The sequence below is a fragment of the Pantherophis guttatus genome, chromosome 3 (assembly GCF_059756535.1).
Source record: "Pantherophis guttatus breed Tessera chromosome 3, ASM5975653v1, whole genome shotgun sequence".
NCBI classification, from domain to species: domain Eukaryota; kingdom Metazoa; phylum Chordata; class Lepidosauria; order Squamata; family Colubridae; genus Pantherophis; species Pantherophis guttatus.
In genome coordinates this window covers 45599349-45621535 of record NC_142065.1, presented here as the reverse complement: position 1 = coordinate 45621535, position 22187 = coordinate 45599349, and the positions used below count along the sequence as shown (strand labels likewise).

The 22187-nt window shown below is 37.6% G+C and overlaps 1 protein-coding gene across 3 annotated transcripts in view; it reads right to left on the bottom strand.

Moving 5' to 3' along the window:
• Positions 1-515: 515 nt before the first annotated feature.
• Positions 516-22187, bottom strand: part of SLC45A3 (solute carrier family 45 member 3) — a 39048-nt gene continuing 17376 nt past the window's right edge. For 2 of the 3 annotated variants that reach the window (XM_034414407.3, XM_034414409.3), the window contains 4 exons: positions 10455-10851; positions 8854-9678; positions 7517-7782; positions 516-5830 (listed from right to left, as the gene is read on the bottom strand). In XM_034414407.3, the coding sequence (XP_034270298.1) occupies positions 5402-5830; positions 7517-7782; positions 8854-9678; positions 10455-10647 (1713 nt within the window). In that variant the 5' untranslated portion in view covers positions 10648-10851 and the 3' untranslated portion in view covers positions 516-5401. Of the gene's footprint in view, positions 5831-7516; positions 7783-8853; positions 9679-10454; positions 10852-17335; positions 17473-22187 lie in introns of those variants that run through there. The other variant, XM_034414408.3, reaches the window with a different exon arrangement.

Genomic DNA, 22187 nt, shown 5'->3' with positions numbered 1-22187 from the left:
AAAGTGTAAAATTTGAAAATAAAAATATTTTGTGAACTTAATATTGTAGTGCCTCCAAACAATTAACTTGTATTTTGTTTAGATGTATTATTTAGTGTAACCTCACCATAAGTTATTGTAATATGGAAAATTCCATGTCTTGAAAAGGAAGCTATTCAAACTTTGTGACCAGCTTCAGCTCTTCAGCTTTAATTTTTCTGATGAAATTACCCATTTTCAGAAAAAAATCACAATGATATAGCCCCAGAAGTATATATTATCCCGCGGGCCAGATGCATCAAATGCAAGCCACACCCACCCCGGCTCTGCAAAGGCAAAAAATATTCGTGATACGTCACGTGACGCAATCAAGTTTGACACCCGTGCCTTACAGTCTGGCTGTGAATGACCCTGACTTCCTTTACCATTTCAGATGTTATTCTTTCTTCCAATTCAACATAGAAAAATGTAAATAACTTGGTATTTGGTTCTAAATCCAAAAGTTCTTATTGTTTTAAATTAAGTCCATTTAAACATTTCCATTCCTTAATAGACTTTAATATCTCCTGCACAAACTGTACAAAATATTTATTTCCATAAATAAATAAACATACAAATTCCATACAGTTTTTTTTTAATGCTGGGAGGACATAGCACACAGGATATTATTTAATCACTGGCCAAAACTTGATTCAGAAAATTCCCTTTAAATAAAGCTGTGTGGGAAAGATAAAGATGAATACTATTAACTAAGGAGGAATAATTAACACCCAAAGCTGATGTGATGCCAAAATGACAATGACAAAATGTGAAGATGCAATCATGCAAACATTATGGATACATACATACAATGACACAAATGCGTAAGTTGCAGGTTTTGTGTGATTCCATCATCATGCCTGTGTCATTATTTGTCCATTTTGCCACCCCCACAGTCATCGCCCTAACAAAGTTTCAACACAACCAAAAGAAAGTTTGTGAATGATATGCATTAGAAACCAAACAATGATGGGCACATAGCAATAAAGGAAGTGTGTGAATCTATTACCCAGTGGATTCTTTGTTAGCACATCTCGAGTATAAAAATAATGTTTCTAACAATCATACGGATTTAAACCAGGTTACTGATATATATGTGTTTTGGATATGGCTCATGAATTTATTTTTTAATTCTGTATTAACCCTCCACACATTAGCAAGACCAATCTTTATCAGATTTATGTTTCATAATTCCAACTGGACAGCATTGTGCCACATAATGCAATGGAACACATTTAATCATAAGAAAGCCAAGATGGTCACAATTTGTTACAAATCCCACAAGTGTTTGTCCAGCCCAGGAATAGTTCATATTCCTGAATAATTTGTTCAAAATGCAAAAACAAAAATACTAAAGCCTAAACTATAATGTGGTTACTCAGATTTTGTTTTGGTATGTTTTATTAACTTAGCAATGGAAATTGTTAACTCAGAGTTTATGGCTATTGTTTCTATGAACACAGCTACTTTTGGCTTATCCAATAAATTATGGTCAAACCACCAATGAGTTAATGGAATAAATGAACCTAATTTATATTTTTAGGGATTGGTATGAAAAAATGAATTGGATGATTTGTCAAGCTTTTTGTGTTAGCATCTCTGCCAATACCTTTTCAACCACTCAGCTAGTTCATATGTCAATTTACCTCAAGCTAGACCCCTCTAATTGTGTTGTACTTCTATATTATCTCTCCCTCCCAATCTTGACATATCAAGCTAAGCCAAGCATGTGAATATGGACTGAGTGGAAAAGACTGTGAAGAGTGTATAGCAGAAACAAAAACTCAATTGACATACCACTTTCAGAGACCCATATTAAAAAAAGACACCATCATCCCCGACAACAGCACGATTCAACTCTAAAACTGATTATACATAATTTGTACAGGAAACTGCTTACCACTGCAGCATCTAGTGAGTACTATGATATATTTTGCTGATAAAAGACCGTTGTGATCTTTTGCAACATAGTATGAGGAAGAAGAAGAAGAAGAAGGAGAAGAAGAAGGAGAAGAAGATGGAGAAGAAGATGGAGAAGAAGAAGAAGAAGAAGAAGAAGAAGAAGAAGAAGAAGAAGAAGAAGAAGAAGAAGAAGAAGAAGAAGAAGAAGAAGAAGAAGAAGAAGAAGAAGAAATAAATAAAACATTGGGGAATACCAGATTTCTGACTTTTTAGATCTATGACCCAAGAAGGATCCTAGAAACAATTAATGCCTCTCACTTTTGGCATAGAGGACCTAGGATGACAGTGAAGGCTCTCATACCGTACTATAAAGATTGGTATAACTGATTTGAAGGTGACTACAATTCTCTGGAACTATTTTCCTTGGAAAAAACAGAACCTGAGCTATTTCCACATAGGCCCTTTTCTCTTTCTTTTTTTCTCCTGAATTCAGATGATTTGTTAGATGTTTTTCTAAGGTGACTCTCTTTTCGTTTTTTATTCCAGACCTTTTTTGCAGCAATAAAATGAAATTGTAGTTATCAAATGTCTCTGAATAGTGAACAAGCAAAATGCTACTTATAGTCTTTTAACTAAAATTTCCCAGAGGAAAAGACCTACCAAAATTATTGCTTTCTCTAATGGAAATTTATTACTCCCTTTTATAGTTTCTCTCAATTGGTCCAGTAGCGCTCTTAGGTTATGAAGAATTAAAGAACCCCATGTAAGGAAACTAATAAACTAATGTCATTCCTACCAAGAGAGGAATGTGGGCACCTGAGTGACTTTACAAGGAGAAAAAAGTTTCAGTGAAAATGGGCATAATTTTTAATACCAATCACTAGATTCACTGCTCTGAAAAAAAACACATCTATCTGAGTCTACTCAAATTAGAGGTGGGATACTGACTCTTTCTATCTATAAATGAGTTTTTCATTATTATTTAGACAAGATAGGATGAAATTGCTTAGAATTTTTGCCATTGCAAAACATTTTAAAGATGTCAGGTTAAGAAAGTCTGAAGTATCTTCTTTTAGAAGGCTCTAGCTTGCATGTTCTTGCCGGAAAATAATCCCATTTGCTTCATGGAATCATAAACTGTGTCTGAAGCACACATCTATTGCTAATCTGTGAGTAAACATTATGGAAGGACCATTGTATAATATATGAATACTTATTGTTTGATCACACAGGTGGGACTCATGACTAATACAATATTTGCCATTTAAAGCATGAAACCATGTTAGGATCTAATATCAAATGTGTTTTTTGAACAGCCTTGTTGTACCTGTGACATCAGAAGAAAACATGTTAGGACTGTAGCTCCCATCACATGTAATCTTGCTGGATGGGAATGCCAAATCATAATCCAACACATGTGAAGAACATCAGACTGGGGAAAGTAATCGCAATGTATTCAATTTTGGTTTTTGCTTTTTCCACTTCAATTTACATCTTCCCCTATTCCAGTTCTGACATTTTGCTCTTATTTTTGTTTTAAAACTTTACTCCTTTCACTCAGAAGATTAAATTACATGAGTCTGTAGCAGGAGACTTTGTGGATAAATGTCAACTTTCACAGGATTTAACGAACTGGTTTCTTTAAGCTAAGAATTTGGACTAATTAAAATTGCTTAAGGCATTTAACAATAGCATGATTCATCCATTTGAACAAAAATATTTTTCCTACAGGGGTCTTCAGCTCAAATTCATCTAGCAGTTTCTTAATGGGTTTTTGTGACATACTAGAGTCTGGTTAACACTGTGATATTTGCAAGACTGCAGCACACTAAAGCTAACCCATGGTCATAGGACCACATGATTGTCTCAACAATTATCTCATAGTTCAAAATGCAAAATGGGTCAGATTAGAAACGACTAACTGAAATTTATATCAAATAGATACAATATAAACATCCATCTTTCTTGCACTCTCTCAACCCCAAAAGATCATCTCATCATAGTGGTTATCTACATTCCAAGAAAAGATCATCAATGGAAGCTTCTCTTGAAATACAAATTGCAGCTTTAGTGACACTATTTTTGGGGGAGGGAGAGAATATAGAGGACAGTCCTCTTTCCTATCCCAGATTCTAGAATCCTAAAGCTTCCAACAATCCCTATTTACTTAATACTATTGTCAGATCTAATCTCCAATTGTTCTAATTACAATCTTTTCAATATTAATTGGTGCAACCCATAGAAACAGGATCCTACCTTGGAGAAAGAGAGTTGATCTTGACCTTCTGGTCACATTGTTCTATACATCCTGAATTCTTGTACTCGATATGTGTTAGTCCTGGCCAGGAAAAGCTGTCCTGCCTGCTGCTGACTGAATCAATGCCAGCTAAATGGCTTATTAAAAATAGTTGGGGTGTGGTGTGTGAGTTTGTACGTGTGCACTTAAAAAAGAGCAGTTTGGCTTACAATACTTTTCTAACCCAAGAAATGCCTACGCTCTATCTGGGTGGCAGAAAGAATTGATTACACAGTGGAAAACTCAGTTTGGTGCCTGCCTTGTGGTACATAGGAACATAGTTCCTTTTCTATGCAATCCTTCCCCAGAAATTTAGATGACCACACATCTCCTTAGCCGAAATAGCAGCCTACACCCAAATGTTTTTAATCTAAGCCTTCTTTTTAGGATTGCATACAGTAGAAGGTACTGTAGTTTGTTTGGGCCAGTCAGTTACTTAAAGGCAATTCCCCAGAGAGGCATGTTCTTCAGTCTCCGTTTATGCAAGACTTTCTATTTACACTAACTGCAAGCTCTGTTTTGGGCAGATGTGGGGAAAAGGATCAGCTGACAACTAAGGTTTCATGCAGTGGTAGAGTTGCTGCCAGTGTAACCACAGCATCTTCTCTTAAACAAGCTCCCTTCTATGTAGCTCTGCTCAGATTATTTATACCACCTACTTTGACCTGCAACATATCCAGAAAAATGAAGGGAGTGTATTATTCTGACATATTTTCAAAAACATTAACATACCATATCACATTCTTCCATACGATTTCTGGCTCACGACAAATTGTGAGGATTTGTAACTCAATACAAAAGCTGACCAACAACATTTCAATACAGAAAGTAACTAAGAAGCGAGGTTCATTGCATTTCTGAGCTATCTTTGGTCCCTTCTGCACTATGTCATCATCTACCCGCACAACTTAAGGAAGTGATCATAGTAGCACCCCTGTTTGAATGGCTCTTGTGAGCCTGAGCCAAAGGATTGGACACAGATTTTTACTGAAGGCATTGGGTAAAAAGAGGCAGCCCAATACCACACTTTTTGTTAAGACACCCTGAGATCAACCCAGTTATTTTCCTTCAGTCAAATATTTTGTACATCTCATTGAACAGAGAAGCAGAAAGAGGCTATATTTGCACTCCTGACTCTTCTCTAGTATGTCTTTAATATACGTTAATTTTCCCTCTACTTTTCTCCTACACTGAATACTTGGCCATATCACTTTTGTCAAAAATAACTTTGGTTGCAAAGTAAATGGCTACCAACCCAAAGCCGGTGGCAGATGCCATATAAGTGGTGACTGACTGTGTGAACTGAACCAGCGAACCCATAAGAAGGGACGGGATAACCTGGGAAAGAAGAAAAGCACTGTCCAAGATGGCCAGATCTGAACAGATGCCTCGGCTTGTCGCTGCAGTGTCTGAATCTCCCACCATCATCATGAGCGAAACTTCACATGGTGAGCTGACACAGAGAGAAGACCCGGCAACAGGGGGAGAGTACAGGCTACCACCGTGTCCATTCTGGTAGGTCAGCTTCTGAGTAGAAAGGTGGTTTTTGAGGAAACCCAGTTTCTTTTCTGATTGAGCTGCATTCTCCTTATTTTTATACTTAGGCAAATATATCTGAAAGCACAAGAAAATAAAAGATAACAAGATGCTGGAACACAATTCAGCAAAGACATAGAAACCACAGAATACGATATGGAATATATGATTAGCTGGAGCAGAGAAAAGTGAGGATGAAAGCTTTTAAATAGAGATCAACAGAAGAAACAAAGCTGTTTTTTAGAAATTAAAAATGTTCAAACTCTTTCACATGAATTGAGGATTCATTAAAAAAGAAAGAGCTCAAAGCAGCTTGGTATTATGTACTATTTAGTTACCGCTTACGTTTATAAGTTTAAGCTTATTTACCATTTAAGTTTATGTAATGTCAACCTGGTCAAAGAGCTTTATCCAAAACAGAACAGTCAGGAATTGATTCCAGAAAGATGATAGTCCTGTAAGGACGGTACGATTCAAGGGCATGCATGAAATGCAACCGACTTACACGGCTTGTGCACTGGAAGCTTCAGACAGAGTTAGTCTTGCTGGCTCTCACAACACTGGAATGGCAGCTGTTATGAAATCACTTCAGAAGAAAGAAGCAAAAAGATAGAGGAAGCAGACATAAAGGACTGACAATAGGCAAAGAAAAAAAGAGGAGGCTTAGGTAGAACTATATCACCCTACAAAGGTCTGCAAAGAAGATACAGTAGTCACTCGATAGTCGTGCAGTTAGATAATGGGGAACAGCTGCTTTGGACATATCCTGATTGGTGTGCAAAACTGGCATTAACATAGTGACAGTTTTAACAATCGAAGTTATGTATTTGTTTAATGGTTTGATCAGGGCAGCCATTCTGCCAGTTCTCTGAATAAGGATCAACTGAACATGCCTCTTTGTTACCTCTATATAATTGTCTTATTGCTTTAAAAACCACTTGTAGATCTCTAGGCCATACAAACCCTGGTCAAAGAAATCCAGGAATCCTACCCAATAAATAAATGCACTGGCTAGCATATCCTGCATGACTACTGTCAAGGCTAGTGGTGGTGAAGCCATTACGACTTGGGAGTTTGTATCAGGTGTCCCAGACTTATTGATTATGGTACTGCTAATTACATATCCAAAAAAAAAATAAAAATCCAGTACTGGAATTTTAACTATGTAACCTCTAGAAATCCAGGAGTTTGTACTATCAGAATTTCCAGTGATAATTTTCTCTTAGATTAGTTGAAATTATTCACTCTTTCCTAGTTGTTTTGGTCTGCAACGTAGGTTTTAAGATTCATGGCTAGGATACCAAGTCTACAAAAATCCATTGCTTATTAAAATGTCTATAAATGGGAAAAACAGGAGATCAAGTCAAGATACTACAGTACTTTATATAGTCAATAGCTTGATATGACAATGGGCAAAAATCAATAAAGCAGCAATCAAGTGTACTGCTGATTGAATCTTTAATGCACTAAGCAAATTTAGTTTTTGGCTGCTTTCAGCTGGATGTCTGGGAATATTAGCAATCAAATTATTATGCAACCATTCTGCCTTTTCCTCAACAGAATGATAGGAGAATCACATCTGGAAGATGACATATGAATTCATCAGAAAAATTACCTAAGAGCCTTCTCTTGAACCATTCTTATGTGCTAATTTCTGCTTTCATACAAGATAGCTATGGGGAAAAGTGTACATGTGCCAAACTTCATATTAAAATTATATCCATTTGTTCCATGCTCTGAATCATTTCAGGATGTTTCTCCTACCTGTTTTTCATGATGATAAAGTGATGCAAGTGTGTATGGAATGATCTGAAGCACTGAGAAAGGGAAGCCAGTCAAGGCAGCAGAAACAGTGACAATGACAACACTTTGAGAGAAGCACATGATGAAGGCTGTCAATGGAAATAAAGCCACACTGGCTAAGTAGACCATTCGTGTCCCAAAGTGTTTCACCATCCGATCCATGATTGTTGAGAAGAAAATGGAGATGATACACTGGAGAAAGAGGCCCAGGCTACCCATCCGAATTCCTGAGAAGAAAGATATATATCATGAAATAAAGAAGATGGACAGGTTAGCTAGAAAAAAAGTCAAATTTTATAAAGCCAACTATTGTTAGTCATCTGGACAACAATGATCTATCTGTTTATGAAGTTAAAAAATGAATAAGAGGAAAGTATTAAATGTTTTAATATTCAATATGTCAGAAGTCAAATCCGTCCAGAGAGTAACATAACCCTCAAATATAGCTCAGCCTTAAACATTTTCAGAACTTTGCCCAGCTGTTAATTTGAACTGCGGCCAAGATGTTAACTTGTACCTGCAAATGACAAACTTTGCTCACATTTCATTTATATTGAAAAAGACGTTTAAATCAGTGCCACATTTCAGTTCCTTGTGAACTTTTCTTCATGCATCTCTAAAAGATAATTATACATGGGTCACAGATCCAAGATGAGGCAATTACTGAACAGTATTGTGTATACTTCATTAATAAATGTTAAATATTAGTTAAACTGAAACTGGGTCACTCAGACCTTGGAACTATGCTATATTGGAACAAAAGGCAAACCAGAGATCAAAAGGCTTTAAGAGGAGACATTCAAAAAAAGCTACCATCTGGGTAGTTTTTCATGTTAAGAAAGAGGTGAGAGAACATGTCAAATACATATTTTATCCTTTTGCAACAAGAGGGGGATCTGCACATTTGATTTCGTGCAGGACAAATATATAAAATAATATTTTACAAATTTAATTAACAAAAAGTACTTTGCTTACAGGCCATCATACATTAATCAATGAATCAGAAAAGTCAAATATTAACTACTTTACCAATGAGGGGATATATTTCCATAAAAGAATAAAGTATAGGTTAATGTTATGTGCATGAATAAAAACTTCTCCTCAAAAACTTCAGGTTCAAGGAGAAAGAAAAATGTATAACAAATGGCAAAGGCAGGTTTATATAAGTCTGCTCTAATTACATCAATTATCAAACATTTTTAATAAAAATGGATTTACTAATTAAATAATTTTAAAAACTTTCAGTTCTGTAATCTGCTTTAAGGGCAGAAGCAAAAGGACTATCGCACACTTCATACCTTCATCATAGTTTCTCCTGGCCTCTGTCCCAGGTTTAGCCCTGGGAATGCCTTGGTACAATCCTTCCCCAACAAAGTCTGTGTAGAACAACATGAATGTCATGAGGGCCATCCAGCTGCAGAATTCCGCCACAAAAAGCTTTTGGATTACCTTGGGAATACGACAGCACACTCCGTGCAGGCGTGGGGCCAAGGCACAAAGATTCCTAAAGGCCTGAACCAGATGCCTGGTCCTCAAAAAGTTCTTTGGAAGCCAGAAGGAACAGCAGGCAAATGATGGGGACTTGGAAGACGACTTTCCTGTAGGGCCTGAGCTGAGCTCTACTTGAGCTGACACCTCCTCTGTCACAAAGACAGTTGCTAAAACACAGCCAAGGAAGATGATGGTGAGGAGGCTGAAGAGGCATTCCTCCTGACCCCCTAAATAAGGAGCAAGGAAGCTACTGTCCCAGTCAATAGCTGGTAGCAAGTAGCCAACACAGCCTCCCAGGCTAACCATGAAAGAGTAAACAGAGAAGGCCCGTCGGCAGCTGTCAGGCTCTTGGAACAGATCAGAGAGAAGAGCTTCTAAGGGGGTAAAGCAGACCTGGCCGCAGAAGTCAAGAAGGCCAACCCCCAGGATAAGGAAAGCCAGCTCCAGTGCACGGGCATCTAAGGCAACAAGTCTGGCCAGACGGTGAGCATGTGGAATGATGAGAAGGCTCAGGAAAACACCTAGGCATAGGACCCAGATGAAAGGCCTTCGTCGACCATAACTACTATGCCAATGGTCACTGGCAGAGCCAAGCAGTGGTACAAACACTAGACCCAGAACTGGTCCAATTCCTGGAAAATAAGAATGGGAGAGGAATTATTATTTGAGGTGAGGGGATTATATAGGGCAGTAGCTAGAAACAAATGCTCACAAAACAAAAATTACAACGTCAGATAATCTATCCCAAGATTTCCAAAACCTAAGAGGAAAATCAGACTTTCTAAGGAGAAATGAACAACTGCTAGGGGCTCTTTGAGCATCCCCTCACCCATTTTCCAAAATGGAGCATGTGTGTGCCCATGTGACTTCAACAGATTAAGACAAGAGTAAACAAGTTAGCAACAGAAGTCGCATTCAAAGGTAAGGAAAGCCATGATACAAAAGTAGGAGAGTCATCCTGTGTGATAGGGAGAATAATCTTGAAACATTTTTTAAAATGCAGAACTTCCCATCCCCTAGCCTAGACCATTTTTTAAAAAAATACAAGGTTTGATTTGCAGCCAAATCCAGTGAGAAACTATGCTGGCAATATTTGGTAATGCAAACATAAGGACAATGTAGGGACATATATGGTTTGCAGGCTTTAGGTTGCTCATACCTGGATTAGATTATAGCTAGTATCATATTGTTTAATATAAAATAGCAATAACTTTATATTTTCTTCTTATATCCTAATCCACATGCACGACACTATTATTGCAGCCTGAATATTGTTCATTTGGCAACCTGCAGCCTTAAGGCCTTGATTGGTGGACAGATAAACATGCACATATCCACACACTGAACTCAATGTCTATCAAATCTAGCATGGACAGTCTCCCTGCAAAGAAGAAAAGAAGCCACCTACCCAGAACCATTGTCATAAACTTCTCTTCCACTCCTACTTCCAACAAGAGGGGTGGCACATATGTGACACCTGCAGCAAGACAGACCTCCAGGCCAAAAGTCAAGGAGTTGATCAGCAAAAGCTGGACTCTGCAATTCTGGAACACCATCCTGAGCCAGGCCCTCTGAGCCAAGCCAGCCATGCACCTCATCATCCCAGAGTTGCCTCAGCCCACAGCATGCTCCTTAGGGGGACTGAGAACAGGAGTTCAGAGTCCTGAGTTTTCTTTTATAGCTGAATGGCAAAAGATTGGTAGCCATGTTATAGCCAGCAGTGAAGATCTGTTTGTTGTCCACTTGGGTCCAAGCTGAGGATGGCAAGATGAGTAGTCTTAACTGTTTATCATGCTTCACTTTTCCTATGAGAATGGTGAAAATTAAAAATAATACATATCAGCATCTAATTTCCTTAAGTTGAGGCAGTTTCTAATAGCAATGTAATCCACATAGCAGCTCCCCAACGCCCTGCAAATGAATTGTTCCCCATGTTTTGCAAGGAACACAGAGGACAGTTACTCCTTAAACACCAACCCTTCCCCATGACGTAACTTAAAACGGCAGCTTTATCATTCATAACTGAATAACAATCGTATTGTGTCTAGTTTAGGACTGAAGAAATCAAGGTCCCATGATTCCAAACTGCCCTTGCTTCTGTTTTTCTCTGCCCACAATTGCCCCAAATACCACACTACCACCCACCACTTGGCAACAGGAAATATAAACTCAATTGGTGATTCTGTGGGTGACAGTCACACTCCCTCAATCCAACTTTCCCCACAGGATTGTTGTTGTGGGGGGGAAATAAGTGGTGTTATGTATGCCACCTTGAGTTCCTGCAGAACAAGTAGGACAGAAATCTAATTAATAATAAAAAGTGTAGTAAAAACATCCATATAAATGACACATAACCCAGAATTTGCATAACCCTTGCTAAAACAATCGTGAAATGCAGTCCATGATCACCAAATGATTTCTCAGCTCTGGACTTTTTAAATGCTGGTTCTTTTTTTCTTGTTTAGCTATGCAAATAAGCAGTTTAAACTAGCTCAGTTCCATGGTTTCTCCAAACAAGTTTCAGAGCTGTACTTTGGGAGGATGTTAAGAATTGTGATTCAAACAAACACTTAAGTTCTGACAACTTCATTGAACTAAAATAGAACCCTGAATTTGCAGTAATTATGCTTAGAAGTCCTTTCTTAACTTGCCTATTTATCTATTATAAACACAAGTAGTCCTAGACTTACAACAGTTCATTTAGTGACTGTTCGAAGTTACAACGGCACTGAAAAGGGGGCTTATGACCATTTTTCACACTTATGATCATTGCAGCATCCCCATGGTCACATGATTTACACTCGGATGCTTGACAAGTGGTTCATATTTATGACAAATAGTTCATATTTATGTCATGTGATCCCCTTGTGCGACTTTCTGATAAACAAAGTCAATGTGGAAGCCAGTGTTACCGACTGCAGTGATTCACATAACAAACATAGCGAGAGAAGTCATAAAATGGGGCAAAACACACTTGATAACTTTTTCACTTAGCAACGTAAATTTTGGACTCAATTGTGGTCGTAAGTTGAGGGCTACCTATATACTCCAACACAGTGGTGGGTTGCTATTGGATCAGGCAAACTGGTAGCGGTGGTGGCAGGAGGCTCCACCCACCTGCCCAGACGTCTCTGCACATGTGCAGTAGCATTGCGCACGCACCCACGAGCAAATCGGTAGCAAACAAAATTGAAACCCACTACTGCTCCAATAGCTGCAAATTTTATATGGTACATTAAAGGAGTATTTCAGTAAACAAACAGGAAACAAAATGTCAAATGGAATTCAATGGAAATAAGTACTGAAATGAAACTCTCTCAGTGAAGGGAAGATCTGAACCAATTGTAAGTAATCAGGGTTAGATTAGGGTTAGTGTTCGGATTATGAAAATAGCCACAACCAAGCCTCCCCCTCAAAATGGATGAAACATGACTGTAATATTCTAATGCATTTAGACAATAGATGGTATGGTTATAAATGTATAGTTAAATGCAACTCTTGTCACAGCTCAAAAAGAATAATGTAGAACCCTGCCAGAAAGGCCAATCAGAATGACTCCAATGAAGAAATGTTATAGTGTTTAGCTCTCTGGGTTTGGAACAAAGAAAGTGGAAGAGGTAATAAAGAGTGTGAAATGTACCAGTGGTGAAATCCACATTTTTTTACTGCTGGTTCTATGGGCGTGGCTTGGTGGGCGTGGTGTGACTTGGTGGGCGTAGCAGGGGAAGGATACTGCAAAATCTCCATTCCCACCCCACTCCGAGGAAGGATACTGCAAAATCCCCATTCCCACCCCGCTCCTGGGGAAAGCATATTGCAAAATCTCCATTCCCACCCCACTCTGGGGCCAGCCAGAGGTGGTATTGGCCAGTTCTCCGAACTACTCAAAATTTCCGCTATCGGTTGTCCAGAACCTGTCAGAACCTGCTGGGTTTCACCCCTGAAATGTACAACGTATAAAGAAAGTGGATCTTCTGATCATGGAGAAACACAGTATAATGAAGTCAAACAGGAGAGTCAAGGCAGATGGGAAAGCAGAGGAAAAGCTTTGCATAGTGAACCTATATAACTTGTAACAGTAGGAGATAACCAATAGGATAAATGATTTAAGAGGGGGAGAAAATGAATTCTTGGAGGAAACATAGTCTAACATAGTCTTTTGGGCATAACAACTTCATAGTTTACTTTATTGATTAGCCCTTTGGGCCATATCAAAGTGCATAATGACTACAAACCACCTCCAAGCTGAAAATATTTTCAATATTTTCACTAGTAACCGCACATCCCACTCAGGGCTTCTCAGAAGCTTCTAACTAGCTATTTTAGGATGGCAGCCTGGTTAAATGCTTCATCAGATTCAGTAGAACACTTACACTCTAAACTCACCTGACAATTATATTCACTGGATGTGGATCAGAGTAAAAGGCACATGGAATTTGCACTCATAGAAACAACAGGAATGAGACATGTCCCATGATCTATCCATATTTGTAAAATATGCTCCCTTTCTTTGTCTATTTTAATTTGGTCTCTGACCGCAATAAAAGCTTACTTACTTACCATTTACATTTGCTAAATAGAAAATCTGGGCTAGAAAGAGAGGGAAAAATACAGATTATTAAGAAGAATTAAAGATATTAACAAGTACACTGTATGAAGGAGGAATTTTTTTTCTACTAATATTTTATTCAGAAAAGAAGGAATAAATTCTAAGCAGCTATAGAAGGGGTCTGCAACCTTAAACACTCAAAGAGCCATTTGGACCCCTTTCCCACAGAAAAGAAAACACCAGGAACCACAAAACCCTTCCCGTGCCTGATTATTTCTTGAGCGGCCACAAAACTAGCATATGTAGTTGAATTAAACATTCTGTTTTCTTCGGACACTTTTCTTTTCTTGGATTTATCCATGGTTGGCCTACCGGGGGTTGAAAAGCTCAAATAAATCGCGTGCTGGCAGATGTCACACATTGGCAGTTGTGATGCATATTTTGAGTGAAAGGGAGCCACAGGAGAGGGGTGAAAGAGCCACATGTGGCTCCAGAGCCGCAGATTGCTGACCCCTGAGCTATAGTGTAAGGGTATGTGGGAATTATCTTAGGAGACAGGAGGAAAGCCTTATCTGACATCAGATAAGAGGCAGCTAGGTTGGAAGCAGGAATGGCGGCATGGAAAATGCCTCAGAAAGGATCCTCCCTGGTTTCTTAGATTGTAAAAGTGAGCCAGGACAGACCCCTGCAAACTTACAAGTTTCTGTTAATGTAACCTTACAATAAAGATTGAGTGACTTTTCTTGGATATGCTTGTTTGGGCTGGTCCACAAAGCTGACATATTGTTAAGAAGGATTAAACTCATGCCCAAGTTACTATATTGATTACTTTTGCCCTTCAACATCTCCATCATCAGATTTTTCCTCAGATAATGTATTAGCAAAGGAAAGAAGGTATATAAAACATTGAAAAATGTATTTCTTCAAGTTGGAATTACAAGCAATATCCCTTTGATAAACCATAATTTAACATCTTAATAAAATAGACCAGTAGATGGCTCTGTTACCTCCAAGACTTTGCATTACTTTTCTCACAGCACTGAAAATATATTCTACCAATGTCCCCTTAACAAGATTAATATGCAATTTTCTTCACCTTGTGCAAACTGTAGGATAATTATCTTTAATAAGAAGGGTAGGGAGTTTTTTCCATGATAAACAAATTCAATCCTTCATTATAGTCTCAAATCCAGTTTGTTATTACAGAATTTCAAAAGTTCTGAATCAGTTTTGCAACTGAAATCTAAAAATAATTGTTATTAACATTTGGGTCTCTTTTGTTTTAGCTGATTAGGTCTAACAGTAATTTGCTCATACTGGCAGAAATTTTAAGTCAGAAACCATTTGGAGCCAAGAAATTCCAATAATGTAAGGGTGTAAACCTATATGTACTTACTAAGCATGTTTTAAACATGCTAATTTAAAATAAATACAAAGATGAGAGGTCTTTTTCTCTACAATGAATTTCCCCTTTTCTTTCTTGAGAACATATTTTTGCTGAGACCAGCCCAATCATCAAACAAGGCATCATGCAGAACTTCCTATTTTAAACAATCCTAAAATTTACAGTACAGTAAAGTCAGTACATTTTTCCAGGTAATATTACTTAAAAAGAGGCAGGACTAAATAATTAAAGTTGTTTTTAAAAATCAGGACTTTGAAACAATGAATAAGACACATTCCTGGAAAACATATACTTGCAGTTTTCAAATTTTAAAATATTCACACATGCACACACTGCCTTATCTATATATGTAAAGAGTTTTCCCTATCATTGCATGCTTTCTACCAGTAACTTTAACACCCTTATTTAAATTTTGCTTATCAGGACTGGAAGTTATGTTAGATCTGCCACTATTAACAAATTATTTTCTTCAGCTATCAAGAAAATTATTTACATTTAAGTAATTCACACTAATTCCATACTTCTGTAATATCTGAGATCCAAATAAAAACAAAAGCTAATTCAGGGAAGGCCATTTATCTTTCATTTAACTGCCTGAAATTTATGTAGTTTAAAAGAAAGCTTGATCAGTCTTTCCCAAAAAAGCAATTATGGTGTTTAAGGAGGAGCTACTCTGCTCAAGAGTTGAGAAGTTCACGGGGCCATCATCTTAATTTTCGACATAACCCATACAGATATTTACGTCCTTTCCTCCCTCAAACAATTCAACCCAAACCCATCATCTCAGTTTTAACAAGTATGTGTACTGCATTGCTTCAACACAAACAGGCCATAAAAGACACCAAGAGAAAGGTGTGTAAACTATATATATATATAGTACCACCCAAAAAATTAGCCTGTTCCAGTTTGAGGATCGAGACCACATAAAATGCCCTTTAGCTCTTCATATTACACACCATAGATCCTACTGGTTAGTTTTGTATCAACGAGAATGGAAAAATGTTCTTACGGCTGTCTTCTAAGGAGAAAGGGGAAATGGAAAAGATAAAATGTGAGCAGATATTGAAGAAACATCTCCAGATGAACAAGTTTTCCCTAGCTTTAAATATAGGCTTCTATAATTCTGAGTTATTGAAAGAAACATATTTGGCAAGTTAGGAAACAGCTACGTTGAGAAAACTAAAGTCAACTACATGCTACTTTTTTCACGTTTAGATTTCTGAACAACACACATTCTTCAATTTCCAAATTGAATAAATGGAAAACATGTATATCAGTATAACCGAAATAATTGAATAGATCTTTGCTTGGATGCTCACAGAGCAAAGAACAATATAAACAACTACAATGGGTTTTAAATTCCAGGAGAATCATAGGACTGATGAAATTATCAATTGTTATGAAGATTACCGATATGTACAAAAGTAAGAAGTCTGTGTGTCGTGCTTCTAGATGTTTGCTTTTTCATTACTTTTAATCTATTATCTTAATGACAGTATTTAACTCTCTGATTTGAACTTTGGTTACATTTATCCATATGGAAGAGTGAATTGGAAACATATTTACTGTACACATTAATTTCTACATTGATAATACCTATAAAATTGCTATTCAACTGCTAGAAGAATTATTATTTAGCCACTAGGCTAATGAAAAACTAATAGACCATTTAAAAACCGGTTAGAGTAAAACCTTCCTTGGGATATAAACCTGCCCTAAAGCCATAAAACTCAAGTTAAGTGCTCTTGACGCATTTGTAAATAATAATAAAACCCATTTATGTAGTCACAGAGCTGTAGCACAGGATTCTATCATAGCATCAGTTAGCAGAATTAGATGCCACAATACTAAAAATCTTCTGTACTCTCTGGGGCAAAATTAGATTAACTTCTTGCTTGGCCAATAGAAATTGCAATTTCAGAATGTTTACAAATATAATACCTATTTAGCTTTCATGCTAGACATTAAGCAAATCAAAATCTTGGATTTTTCTTTCACTTCTGCGCAAACCTAAATGCATGCCCTGTATTAGTACATTTCCGAAGCAAGGAGCTGTTCAGTAAAAATCTAAAGCATTTTGCTGAACAGCTAACCCAGCTAGTCTCTTCCCTTCCCTTCCCTTCCCTTCTCTTCTGTGGTAGTTGATGAAAGGTGTTATTTCCAGTAAATTTCTATAATTGCAGCTTTCATTCAGTAATCTGGAAGAGTGAGAGAGAGAAAAGAACTATTCTGGGAAGCAAAGAGGAGAAAACAGTATAAATTTAAACTGTCCTTCACCAGCCATCCAAAACAACTGCAGAGTCTCCACTTATTCCAAATGCTAAGATCAACTCACCTGATTATTTGCTAAAGCTGGAAGCCAACAGGCTAAGAAGTTCAAGTATGCTGGTTTCATATCCCTTCCCTCTGAAAGACAAAGCTTTTTCAGCAGAGTAAGCTTGGACCGGCATTGGGAGTGCACCAGAGAGAGGTGGGGCCAAGATCCACCCCTCTGCTGTCATAGCCTATTGGTTTGGGAGCCCTCCCTGCTGCTTTTTACCTTTCCCTTTTCCCCTCTTCCCTCCCAAGTATTACCACTGCGAAACTATTGTATATTTTACAGTGAGTTAAGAGTTCCAATTACAATGCACAACCTGCTCTTTTGTCTGGGGAAAGAGAAAGAGGGAAAAAAAGAACACAAAGCAGCAAATACACAATCCTTTTTTGAACCCACCCACCCCCCAAGAACTCAGCTTCTCAATTTCTAGGATGACAGGACTGTTGCATTGTTCTCAGTAGGATGACTGTTACACTCCCATTTCTGCTTTTTGGAGAAAGTAGCACTTCTGCTCTAAGACATCATCATAGTAATGGACAACCTAAAAAGGTACAAAAGCAGGGGGGAGGGGGGGAGAGAGAAGAGATGGTTGGGAACAGCTGGGAACCCTGCCCTGAAACCATTCTCAAAAGGGATTATGCAGCTGAATAGTGCTGCCTCCACAACAGGAGAGTCTGTACTCTACTGGGCCTCTTGGAAGGGATGCAGTAGCGTCCACAGAAAGTTGGCATGGAATAAAAGCTATTGTTGGAAGGGAACTCTATTTTCTTTGCAAGTTGCTCTTCAGAACTATGTCATTCTACAGTGCTCACCAACTTGAAGCTGCACATTCCCTATGATAAGTAGAAAACTCTCAACTTGTATTTCCTCCATTTCCATATTAGGAAATCCAGTTGCGACATTTGACATGTGATCTGAATCCATTAAGACAACAGTAGAAATTAAGAATCATTGAAGGAGAAATTCAGGTTATATAGACCAAAAACAACTGAGTTGTCCTGGGCTATCTCCTGTTACTGCAGCTTCAATTAATCTGGGCATTAGAGAGAGAGATAATAAGGGGAGCACCAAATGTCTTTCTGCAAAATAGTGGAAAAAATTAGGAAAACACCAAATGTCATTCTTGATCCAATAATTGTGTGAATTGTGTGATAATGTAGCCTTCACATTTTTATTGTTTGTGACATAGTAATACAAAGGTAATCAGCAAATATGGGACATTATCAAGAAGCAGCTGATTATAGCTTGCTTTTTTTTTGTTAAGGGTCCTCTAGTATACTAGCAGTTTAAAAGACAAAACTTCTTTGCAGTATAGTTTGTATTTCTAATTAAAATTTGAAAGCTGCACTTCAGGTTGATGAAGATTTTTCATTCATGATCAACATGGTTTACTAACCGAACCTAAAAAGCCACGGCCTACAACTTATGTACAGGGTTGAGAACATGCTGAACCCAATCAATAGGACACTGCATTAAGTATCGTGCTCTTCAATGGATTCACACGTAAGCACACATATGCAAACACTCAAACACCTACACTTCAAAATTTATTCCTGAATCACTGAATGTCATTTTATATTTAGCACCATAAATAGATACTATAGATAGAGCATTTATTCTATTCAGATGTATGGAGTGTACGTACATTGTTTATGTCTCAGTCATCTTGAGGAAATGTGGATCAAGTAGAAAGAAGAGGGGGAAGTTATTACTCATAATTCAAAGCTTACACTTTTGCAGGTGCCTGTTTGGCTACTAATAACAGTCTCAGCAGAGAGCAGGCAGGCATTATAAACCACTAATCTCCCCCACAACAGACTTGCCAAGAGACTAGATCTGCCAGGCATACAGCCAAATTAGATGCTACAGTGGAAGTGTCCAGGACAGATAACTGCAGTTGTAGCCCATCATGCTGAAAATAAAACTCTGGTCATGATGAGTCTAACAGAACTGCTTTGTTTATTATACCTTGACATTCTAGATGCCATTATGCATATCTTACTAAAATTAAAATGATTTGGCTATTTCAGCTATGAAATTTTTAGGTCTATTTTTGTTTTATTCAAAAGAAGTTAAAATACAAAACTCCAAAATATTTTTTAAAGAAACAAAGAAAAATCCCACAAACCAAGCAAAACACTAACTTAACACATATATACATATTATCCCCTCCCCCGGCTGAATACTGATTAATATACTACAACAATATTAGTCTCCCACCCCTTGCAAAACAGGCCACCCAAATTTCAAACTACTGCCAGTAATTCTATTTGCAAGTTATTAATCTATCATCTATATATTACATGCATGACAAAATAGATAACAGGAAATACAATGATACTAAAAAAGACAAGATTAAAGTTTCAAAACCCTGTGTCAACAAGCTGTTATTATAATCAACTCATAGAATATTTACCAGAGCTTATATATCCCAAATCATTCTAAGAGTTAACACTGATTTATCCTGGATCAAATATCCACATCTGTTTCTTAATACCATCTCTTATCAATTATCTAGTTAAACATACTAAGCCTAATCTCCAAAGTAGGTCTATCTTCCCAAAAATGTCCAGAGGAAATTGTTTACCAGCTATGTGTGATAAATTCATTGCCCAATCTCCTTCTATCCTCTTAAGGAAACCAATTTATCACTTATCCATTCAATTAGTTTTCAGCTGCTATAAAAGAATGCAGGCTTGAACTTCAAGGAAGTGTATGCAATTGACTTATTTAGTTCTAAGTCTGTAAAGTATTTCTTTCCAGTGAATCTGCTACTTTCAGATCACATTTCTTTTGTGAACCTGATTTATCTACAGTTGCATGCATCTGAATACTTTCCACAGCCATTATCATTTCACCAAACTTTTTAAAAAAAGCTTTCAACTAGGGACTCCATGTTACCAAATGGTCTTTTTTAGATGCCAGCCACTTTTCCTTGTTTGTAATCTGATACATTGTTGCTTTGTGTAACCTAGCAGATAGGTAGATAACAGAATTTTTCAAAGACACAAAACAAGAAACAAGAAATAATATCCCTGAGAAAATAGAGAAGCAGGGAAGATATTTTGATCCAAAATTAAAAGAAAGATTAAAAAAAATAAGCTCCAAACTTTTTGCAAACTAATAAAAGACAACATCCTTGTAGTGAATGTCCAAGAAAAATGTAAATCAAGTAAAAGTACTCTCACTATCTAGAAATACGCCACGATTTCCTTACAGAAAAATGAAAATTATTCAAAACAAGAAAATAGATCAAAGGAGAGAGACAAAAAAAAAAAACAGATGGAGTCCAGCAGAGGATTATAATAAATCAGCATTCAACTAGTTGGTCAACTTTTAATGATAAGAAGCAAAGAAAAACAGAAGCTTTAAAAAATAAAGTTAAAACCGAGGCATTCTTAAGAAAATGAACTGACCAGAAGAAAAATGGATGCCCGGTGACTTTCTGACCCCTCCTACATGCAACTGTAATCTTCAAGATTCCTCTTCAAGGTGGGGGGGAAGGTCCACGGACAACAAAAGCTATCTTGGGGCATTTCTACATTCTTCCATTCAAATTTAGGAAGTAGCTCTGTCAAAGAACCAGCTTTGGCAGCAAAAGCAGCAGATCCTTTGCAGAAGGAAGAAAAGTTCCTACTGTTCGGCAGCCATCTTGGAAGAGAAGTAATGAACAGTATTAGAAACACTAGCACTTGAAGATTATGCACAGTATATGGCTGTATAAAATGTCTGAAAGCCAGCAAAAAAGATATATTCCTAGATATTAAGGAGTCTTTAGGAATAGGCCATGCTCAGTAATACAGCATACACTTTGCATGCAGAAGCTGTGCGTTTTGTTTGAAAATATCGGAAGAGACACTGCCAGTCTATACAGACACTGCAGAAATAAGCAGACCAATGATACAAGACACCTTCCAACTTCCATGTATTCTGTGTACTTCACACATGTGTGCCCTTATATAATGTAGCATTAGGCCAAGTAGAGGCAGAACTTCATCTCATATCTGTATCTGATCTAAACGTTTGGGAAAGCAAAGTGATAACATTTTCCTCCCTCTTGGCCAGACCACACTGCTTATGCAGTCGTCACCAATTCTTTTACAATTATTCAAAGCATTTAAGGAACTTACACATCATGAATGTGTGTGCACGCTTGTGCATGCATATATGGAGAGAAGAACAGTGTCAGTTCTTATCTACCTACCCAAATTACATGCATTCACTTGATTGGCCTATAACCTCTTCAAATCCAAACTTGCACACAGTCACTTTGTGTATGTAGTGTCCTACCACACGTTTAGGTCTTATTACTATTTAAGCTGCATATTCCTGTTTTTCACACAATTGTATTCAACTAGATAAGGTAAAGGGATGCGGTGGCTCAGTGGCTAAGATGCTGAGCCTGTCGATCAGAAAGGTCGGCAGTTCAGTGGTTCGAATCCCTAGCGCCACATAATGGGGTGAGCTCCCATTACTTGTCCCAACTTCTGCCAACCTAGCAGTTCGAAAGCACGTAAAAAATGCAAGTAGAAAAATAGGGACCACCTTTGGTGGGAAGGTAACAGCGTTCCATGTGCCTTTCGAGTTTAGTCATGCTGGCCACATGACCACGGAGACGTCTTCGAACAGTGTTGGCTCTTCAGCTTTGAAACGGAGATGAACACCGCCCCCTAGAGTCGAGAACAACTAGCACATAGGTGCGAGGGGAACTTTTACCTTTACCTTTAGATAAGGTAATGTATAATAGAGGCAACCACAGATTCAACAAATAGATGCATAGAGTTTATATGCGCATAAGGACAATGTAGTTTAATGTATATACAAATCTTCTGGGCATAGTTTTTGTCACTATCTTGTCCACAGCTTCTAA